This window comes from Physella acuta, unplaced genomic scaffold, assembly GCF_028476545.2.
Source record: "Physella acuta isolate Inbredline_101_S28 unplaced genomic scaffold, ASM2847654v3 ptg000883l, whole genome shotgun sequence".
NCBI classification, from domain to species: domain Eukaryota; kingdom Metazoa; phylum Mollusca; class Gastropoda; family Physidae; genus Physella; species Physella acuta.
The window spans coordinates 587,887-597,789 of NW_026732400.1; the positions used below are offsets into that span (position 1 = coordinate 587,887).

Genomic DNA, 9,903 nt, shown 5'->3' on the forward strand with positions numbered 1-9,903 from the left:
TTGGTTGCTAAAAAATATTTAAAAGATCTCATGATAGCGTTTTATGTACGAACGCTAGTTTTATTTACTTATTTTCAGAGAATTTAAAAGTTTGTTGCTATAAAGTTTATATATATATATATATATATATATATATATATATATATATATATATATATATATATATATATATATATATATACATATATATATATATATAATATAATATATATATATATATATATATATATATATATATATATATATATTGTTTTGTTTACCGGATCAGATTTACTTAAATTAAGAGTTGCTTAGTAATCCAAACAGCAATTATTCCCACCACCCCCCCCCCTCATTCCGTCATCATTTTTTTTACCGCCCATATTCAATCATCTTGTATTTCATACTGCTCATTCAACCATCATGTACTTACTACACGTAATCAAGGCCTTAGTCATGGTCAATGACCATAACCCTGCCCCCCCCCCCCCCCCCCACAGCACGGCAGATTAAAAAAAAATATCGTAAGCTCTGATAACATCATCTTTGGCATGTTTTCAAACAGTGTGGCAAATTTCTAGTTATAGATCTAGTTCTAGTTGGAATGTACCCTTTCTCTTTCATTATAGTAACTCTCTGTCAAATATTTTGTGGTGTGTCGAGGAGTAGGGGTGTGCGATGGGTGGGGATTCAGGCGTACGTGTGATAAAAAAAAGTAAATATCAATGTAATCATCTCTTTCCGTCAAGCCTCAACTCACCATCCAAAGCAGTTTAACTAAATTCACCTCTGTTTTTTTACACGGTGAATTCAACTCAGCTTTATTTTTTACACAGTGAATTCAACTCAGCTTTATTGACTTGGTATGAAAGTGTCTCAACTTAGTCAAGGTAATCCAGAGGCTTAGCGACGGGGCGAAGCGGGGAGGGAGGCGGGGCGGGGAAGTGGGGGGGGGGGGGGGGGGGGAAGAAAGGTGGGAAGGTGGGAGGGGAGGAGGGGGTACATATGTCCCTGGGCGCCGGCCCTAGGCGCGCCAAAATAAGCTCATTTTAGCTGCTATTTTAAATTGTAAATATTATAAAATATATGGGGGGGGGGGGGGGGGGGGGCAAATTGAAAGTTTGTTCCCGGGCGCCGGGAGGGGTCGCTACGCTTCTGAGGTAGTCATGCGTAGACGTTGACCGTATTGTAGCTAATTTATAATTTTGTTGAAAGACTGACGTTAATCTATATGTAAAAAGCAATGCAGAGTTTCTTCCAGGCCTCTCTTCGGAGGGGGGGGGGGGGAGGCCCCCACCCCCCAAAAAAAAATTCTACCGCCCCCCCCCCCCGAACGAAATGAAATTTATATAATTTATATTGAAAATATATACTTTTAACAGTGTCCGCCCCCCCCCCCCCCCCGAAGAAAGTCTACCGCTCCCCCCCCCCCTCCGAAAATTTAAGTGCCCCCCCCCCCCCCCCCGGAGAAAACAGGTCTGGAAGAAACACTGAAGCAATTTATGTGTGTGTGTTTGTCTGCCTTTCTGTTTGTTTTTAGGCATTACTATACTTTTCATCCAATCACCATGAAACTTTCGAAAGTTTCTAAGGATACTCTTGGAGAGGTATCTGCGAAAATGTTTTAAATTTTCGCAGGGGTGGCGCCCCAACATGACGCGATTTGATTCTTTTCTATATACAGTATATAAAAAATAAAAAGTCGATTGCTTTTCTTCAAAAAATCTTTTTTTTTAAATTTCTCTAGGGCGGCACTCGGCGAGTGTGCGCTTTTTCTCTGTATACGGTATATACAAATAAAAATTGGATGCGGTTCGAGACCGGTCATCCGAGTGCCATAAAACTTTGGAGGGTTGATGTGAATAAAACTGAAAATGGTTCTGCGAAAAAAAAAAATTTATTATGGGCAGAGCCAGGGAGGGTGCAATTTTTTTAAATACACTGTTAGGCGCTCAGAGATACATAGTATCCGTTAATTGGACATCCTGCATAGCGGATAAGAGGTACTACTATATTCAGCGTTAAAACAAGCGCAGCCGCCAGTGCCCCGGCTATTGCGTGACCTTAAGCACCGCGGGCTCCTCTGTGAGCACTATGGCGCCTACATTCGTTTAAAAAAAGACTACACGCTAAAGACACGATGGGCAAAAATAGCCGTTGACTATATTGAATCAGTGCGTCCTCTGGGCGCCCCTACAGGGTGTGATTTGACGCCCTGGGCTTTCCCGTTAGCAAAATGACGTCTACGTTCGTTCTAAACAGTGCGGTAGACAATGAATAAGATGGGACGTTATAGTCGCTCACTAAATTGAATCAGGCGCGTTTGTTTTAAAGAGCACCCTATAATATTGACACGGTGGCAGATGACATTCGTTGATTAAACCGAGCCAGGGACCTTACGCGGCGCCCTGAGGTAGTGTAACTTGGGTTCAGGAGAGCGCCCTACTACGTAGCTGACGCATTGGCGGTCGCCCAGATTTAGAAAAAAGATCACTTGTCTTAGAATATACGATATATATATATATATATATATATATATATATATATATATATATATATATATATATATATATGTATATATATATATATATATATATACACACACACACACACACATATATATATATATATATATATATATATATATATATATATATATATATATATATATATATATATAGGGAAACATATTTGAAACTTATACAGTGTCATAGTGAGCATGTGTTGAGAGTTATTGTTTGCGAAGGTTTGTTGCCTGTTGGTAAAGGTAGAAACTGTTACACTATTGTCAATCTGTAAATACACTTCAATTTTCGTGCATCGGCTATGGAAGTGTAAGATCTGAAACGCTTTATTTTTTGCGGAATTAAATTGTTTAAGTGATTAGACTACACTTCAGATCCGATTCCACTATACAGACTAAAAATGGTGTTCCTGCTTGGGAAAGCACATAAAGGAATAAGTATAATTACCAACATACCGGTAAAAATATTTTATAAATAAACAATGTAGACAATAAAACGTACACTATTTGGCAACTTGATTTAGCAAGCAATATTGAAAAAAAAGCCTGGCCAAGTTCATATAAATACAACGAGCCAAACCGGAAAAATTAGCTTAGGCCTATTACAATGGATTGCGCTAAAAATCTAGTAAGTTTTTCCGTTTTTGATAATTCTAGATACCGGTGTCCGATAATGGAATCTTCTTTTAAAAAAGGGGTGTTGGGTTGTTAGAAATGAGGGTTAGGCGTATGGTAGGACCAGGGTTGGGGTTAGGGTTAGGGACAGGATTAGCATTGACATTAACCAGCCATGTGTGTATTTACTATTAAGCCATGTGTATTTAGTTAACTACCAGTAACCTAACATCCGTTTTTACTTTCTCGTATATACGTAGTATAGAGAAAGTATTGTAATCGTGCAAAAAAAAAAAATCGAGATTTTTACAAATCTCGACGTTTTACACCTCACTGATACGGAAAAACATAATTTTGCAATCTTGTCCGTATGTCTGTGTGTGTGTGTGTGTGTCTGTCCGTGTGTGTGTCTGTCCGTGTGTAAACACGATAACTTGAGTACCGTTACAGCTAGGTTGATGAAATTTCATATATAAGTATTTAATCAAAATCGTAGATCCGTATCAACTTTTGAGCGATTTCCGATAACTGGAAGTGGTACTTTTCCTACTTTGAATTTTTCAAAAGCCTATAACTTGAGTACTATTTCAGATAGATAAATGAAATTTCATACGTAAGTAAAAGATCTAATTCTCTACCTTCTATTAAATTTTGAGTCATTTCCGTTGACTGGAAGTAGTACTTTACGCTACTTCCGATTTCTCAAAAAACTAATGTAAATTTTAAAAGTAATAATAATATTGCGCACTATTATGCGCTTTTTTATTTCGCGTTCACTTGGTGTGCAATTAATTTGTCTACGAGATTCTATTCTATTTTTAAAACTTTAAGTATTTAAAATGGATTAAAAATCATGTCTGTAGCCCGAGTTCCCATCCCCTGTTGTTTTATATAAGAATATTCGAGAAAGTTTAGGGGAGATCACTCCCGGTTTATTTTAAAGAAGATTCCGTTCCATTTTTTACAGAGGGGTCCATAGGGGGGGTTATACCTCTAACCTTTACCTTTATTTATAATACAGGAACCCCAGAAGTCAGATTTCAAATCTGAAATGTATGAAGACCCCCAGGCTACCGAGTGTACAGCTTCCGTAGCTGCAGCTCACAATGTTGTGCCTACTCTACAGCTTGTAAGTTTTTTTTCTATTGCCATTCGCGATGTGGGCCGTCAGTTTCTCAAGTTACTTAATAAATTTACCCCCCCCCCTTCTCGAAGTACATATTGTTGTGAATTGTCGCATGAGAGTATGTGTGTAGTAGAATGTGCTATATTAATAAAAGATGTTGAATGTGACGAGGCAAGTAAGGATGTGACGTGTGGGAGAATATTAAAAATTAGTCTGTCTTGTCGTGAGAGGGTATGGAAGTCTTCGTCATGGCTGTCGTCGTCCATGTAGTCGTGTCTATTGTATGCCATTAAAGATTAAATTTATGAAAGACCTTTTTATTTATAATACTGGAAAAAGCCATCGGGTTAGAAGATGCCAAAAAAAGAGGCACGTTTTTTTTCCCATTGCCAGTCGCGTTATTTCCGAATTTTTTAAAATTACCCCCCCCCTACCCAAGTACACAAGAATCCACTTTCAATCTCCTTTCACGTCGACCATTTCAATAACATGTACTGTGTAGATATTTTCGATGGGGGGGGGGGGGGGGGAGAGATATCGTATAAAACACTAATTGTTCCACAGCAGCTATCCGCAGTGGCGTAGCCAGGATCGTCTCATGGGGGGGGGGGGGGTTCAAATTTTTACCCGGGGACAAACTTTCGATCTGCATCCCCTCAAACTTTTGATTTGTAACCCCCCCCCCCTCAAACTTTCGATTTGCACCCCCCTCAAACTTTCGATTTGCACCCCCCCCCCTCAAACTTTTGGTTTACACCCCCCCCCCCTCAAACTTTCGATTTACACCCTCCCTCATACTTTATATATGTACCGAGGGGTCTATGGGGGGTTATGACCCCCCCCACCTCCCAACCCCACCCCTCCCTGCCTACGCCACTGGCTATCCGTGCACTTTGGTTTTTGGTGCAACATACTTACGCACATACATTTTGACTCAACTTCAAGTTTTCCAAGTCCAAGCCGTCTATAGTCAGGTAAGCAGTTTTATTTATTACATATTTTTAGCACGTTAAAATATTCTATCGAATCTTGAATCTTGAGGTTCACGAAAGCTAGTGTTAAACCACGTGCATACACAAGGTCAACGATCGCATTCCTGCACGAGAGATTTTAAAACGTTCAGCATTGCGTCGCAACAAACCAGTTGACGTTGAATTGACGTTTTAGGTTGTCAGTAGTTTGTTGTTTCATATTTAGTTTTATGGTCGGAAATTGGTGTCAGAGCTATGGTAGGACTTGGGTTAGAATGTGGGTTAAGAATAGGATTAACATTATCAAGTTATATTTGTATTTACTAAACTACCGGTAACCTAACGCCACCCCTTTTTAAGTAAGATTCTACGAGTTGATCCGCGCTGTAAAAATACGCCGCTATCTAGTTGTTTTATTTCTACCTATCAACAATTCATAATTTGTTAATTCGACACTACCACGCCCCCTGCCACCCCACCCCCGTCCAGTGAAAGCAGCCGCTTACAGACGTCAATGACAATAGCAAGCAGAACTTTTTATCTCCCCTTAGTTTCAAATAGTTTAAAAACTAAATTATCTGCCCCTAATAGCCGTCACTTATTCCAACTCTCTCTACGATTGTAAACTTTCGGGGTGAACCACAGCTCATCTGACAGGCGGGGGATGAGGTTGGTGGCTAAGCTGCGTGATGTTTTCTATGGTATCCATGAAGAGAATTATATATAAAGATGAATTCAACACTACCAATGCTGCGACTGAAAATATTTTGCTTCAAAACGCTATTAGTAGCTCGTGAAGGACGATTATTCCCCCCCCCCCTCCCGCCCTCTCGTGAAAGCAGCCGTCCGTGACGACGGTTTACATACGACAATGAAAAGATCTAGCAGAATTTGTTATTACCTCACCTTAGTTTAAATAGCTTACAAACCAAATTATCTGCCCCTAATAGCCGTCACCAATCCGACGGGCTCTATTCTTGTAAGCAGCTCACTAGACAGGTGGGGGGGGGGGGGGGTGGTAGCGATATGCCTAGAGAGCATACTGTACTACCACTCCACTCTAGCTTATAGGCCTACCGAAGAGCGTGTGAATTAGTTTCTTATTTCAAATGCAGGTTCCGTTTAAAAAGAAAATATTTGGAAATCCAAATAGTTCTGCTATAAATATTCAGTATATAATATAGATTGTGTCAAATCTTATAGTAATAGTAATTCCGACTATTAACTTCTATTATACATGTATTATGAGACAAATGCACACGTTTTATTTGCTACTGTTTATGCATTTCAATAGTTCACTTTAATCAGCATGACGAGATATATATTTTTTTCTTTTTTGTCAGGTATCATGTCATCTAAGAACTATATTTGAGGAAAAGATTTCCATGGAGTTTCTATCAGACGTTGATACAGCAGACAAAATTTGCTCTGAGTTGCAGGAGGATGAAACGGATGGTGTATCGACTTCATGATTCTGAATCGGATTTGATTGATGGTGATCAGAAGTGGTCAGTTTCCACTCTCTACCTTGACGAAAGGACATTTGATCTGTGATCATCTTGACATAAAGAACTTGCTGATATATTTGGCAACAGTGCTTCATCAAACCGAACTTTATATCGACTTGTCAAGCCTGGTGATCTTTTTTGAGCCTGCAGTGTTATTTCGGTTACCATCTCTTGTACCTAAGTGCTTTTAGTGTTTTTAAGTCAAAATGGCTAATCATGTGGTCCCATTTTTGCAATGAGACGGGTATGCCTACTTTAAAATTCTGTTAAAATCTTCATATCAATTATTTTTTCAAGATCAAGCATTTTTCAGCATTTAAGGCTCACTAACAGAATTCATTGCACAGATGAGAGCGAGATGCTTTTCAAAGGACACTCATCAATGAAACAGTAAAGTTTAATTAAGCAAATCCAAAGGGGCTACAAGATGTGGTACAGGGTGACATATTTGTACACAACTCCAAGTGCTGGGTGTGTGGGTATGAATGAAAATTGTTTTAAGGATTGAACGTTTCAAATTTTAAAAATTTGACTCTTTTTCCCCTGTATCCTTTTTTCTTCAATACGTGTGTCCTACATTCCCGTCGGTAATGTTCTACTGACATATATTCTCGTAGGTATTTATAAGTATGGCCTTCCATCGTACACGTGTAGCCGAAATCTATCCCATTGATTAATCACGGAGTAGGCCTATCCATTATTTAGATCTATATTCAATGGGTATAAATCTATTTCTCAACATTTTTGTAAATATGTCTTTACCTTTTGCTTTGTCCATAGCTAATGGAAAAGATTGAAAATCAAGAAAAATTGATTAAAAAAGTATGTATAACTAGATGTAAATATGTTTTAGCCTGTCATATATGTAGTTTATTCCAGGCATCTCTTGAAGCCCCCCCCCCCCCCCGAACGATATGAAATCTATATAATTTATATAGAAAATATATACTTTTAACAGTGTCCGCCGCCCCCTCCCGTAGAATGTCTACAGCCCCCCCCCCCCCACCCCGGAGAAAAAAGTCTGGAAGAAACACTGCATATATGCTATATAGATATAGATATATATGATATATATATATATATATATATATATATATATATATATATATATATATATATATATATATATATATATATATATATATATATATATATATATAGCACATAAACCACTCCCTTGCTTAAAGACGAAAAAAAAAAACAAGACAACTATTATAACAATATCTTACTGCATTCTTAGTTAAAGGAAAAAGTCGAAACAGCAAGCCATAATTGTCAGCTTGAAGAAGCAAGCCCGGGCAGCCAGAAAGCAGGAAAAAAAAATGTAAGACCTAGTATTACGTGACTAGCTTTTACGACTAATAGACATAAAACCTTAAGAGCGAAAAAAAAAAAACCAGACAATTATAACAATTTCTTACTGTATTCTTAGCTGGTAGGACCCCAACCTGGGCCAAGTTCCACAAGTCTAAGAAAAACGGTAATTTTTTAGCAAGAGCGATAGTTTTACGAAAAATGTTACGTGGTAAAGGAACCAGTTTAGTGCACGATTTATTATTTACTGTAGTTTATAAAATAATCACATTTTATTATTTAAGGAGGAAAATAAAAGAAAAAAAAGAAAACTTCGCAAGAGATTCGCAGAGACACATTTCCAGCCAAAGAAGACGCATGAAGAGCAAAAAACAAATAGCATGAATATTGAAGAAGGGGAAAACTCCGTTTCAGCTGTCGTAACCTTCGACAAGGAGCAACTGTCTGACCTTATATTAAGGTATGTATTGAAACCATCTACCTGCTACTACATCATGGGCATCGATATGTATGTGCGACTAAGTAAATTTCAAATTGTTTTGTTTTCCTTTCCAGGCTCACCAAAAAGTGAATAAAAAAGGGCTGTCGTCTGTGTACTACTCCCTTAATGCCAAGTAATTGTCATAGCCTGTTAATATATAAAACTAAATACACAGCGGTAACAAATCTTAGTTATTTCCCTGTACTGGTTATTTCCCTGCCTGACAACAGAACTTCATTAAAACTGAAAGATTTAAGCCTCCTACTCCTTCACACCTTTAACGAATTACACACCTTCAACACCTCGTACATTGTAATGGTACGAAAACCAGGAACAGACCCCCAAGGTCACAAAAATTACACACTAATTTCCCTTTTAAAACTACAAAATCTTAACTAAAATCCTGGTAGCCAAATAGAACAATTTTATTTTTATACATAAACGAGTACATAGACTAACTATGTAGCATTACAGGTAGGAATATTAACATTATTTCATGTTTATTTCCATTTTTTTCTATATCTCATTTTTGCCATTATTTTGGTTCATTTGATGTTTTATTTTTATTTAAGTTATTTGCGCTCATAGGGTGTGTACAAAAACCATTTACTCACCATGTAGTGATCAATGAAATATTTTACAGTTGTTTCTCTAGAGTTGAATAATTGAGATCTTTCAACCTTTATAGCTGAGGCTATTTTTTATTTTTTCTCAAATCATTTCATAACGCTTGTTGTCTTTCTTCACAAACTTTTCTGCTTCATGCACTTCCATTCAATTAAAGATAAAAACTGTCATGGATTAAATGTGGAAGTAATTAAATCTATGAAAGTAGACTTACTTCAAATTGTGACTGTAATTCAGAATGTGACCATGACAATGTAGTATTGTGATGTTTTTTGTGTTACTTTTCATCTAGAAATTGTTTCACTGCTCTGATTTAATGACAATCAAAAATTATAGTTTTGTATTTCATCTTTAGATATCCAGTTGCCTGTGACAAAATGCATAGGCATAGCCGAGGTCTATAGTTTGCTGCTAGAAAACTTTTTTTTAACTCAATAAAATATTACTTTTCTATTGTAGGATTAGTAAATATTTTAGTCATTTTTAAATAAACATTCATTTAAAATTACACTTTAAAAATTTAAATAATTATGCAATGTTCGTAGTTTTACTAGGAATTAGTTTTTAGTTCTAAAATTGGTTTTGTTTTGTTAAAACAAATAAGCTAGTTTTATTTAAACTAACAACTTTAAAACAAGTCTTATTTAAATGAGGGTAGCTTTTTTTTTTAATATTTACATGGAAATTCATATGTATTCTATTCAATATAAAGTATTATTTTCACTTGATAATTTACTAGCTGCAAAAGGTGCTTGAGA

At 37.0% G+C, this 9,903-nt stretch overlaps 1 protein-coding gene across 2 annotated transcripts; it reads left to right on the forward strand.

Annotated features, from left to right (window-relative positions):
• Positions 1–3,077: 3,077 nt before the first annotated feature.
• On the forward strand, positions 3,078–9,697 carry LOC131952651 (uncharacterized). Of its 2 annotated transcripts, XM_059315413.1 has the most exons (7): positions 3,078–3,131; positions 4,140–4,247; positions 7,504–7,545; positions 7,964–8,047; positions 8,156–8,203; positions 8,322–8,497; positions 8,593–9,697. In XM_059315413.1, the coding sequence occupies exons 1-7, from the start codon at positions 3,111–3,113 to the stop codon at positions 8,606–8,608; spliced, it is 495 nt and encodes a 164-aa protein (XP_059171396.1). In that variant the 5' UTR covers positions 3,078–3,110; the 3' UTR covers positions 8,609–9,697. The 2 variants fall into 2 exon arrangements, with proteins under 2 accessions (XP_059171396.1, XP_059171397.1); XM_059315414.1 differs by lacking the exon at positions 7,504–7,545.
• The last annotated feature ends 206 nt before the right edge of the window (positions 9,698–9,903 follow it).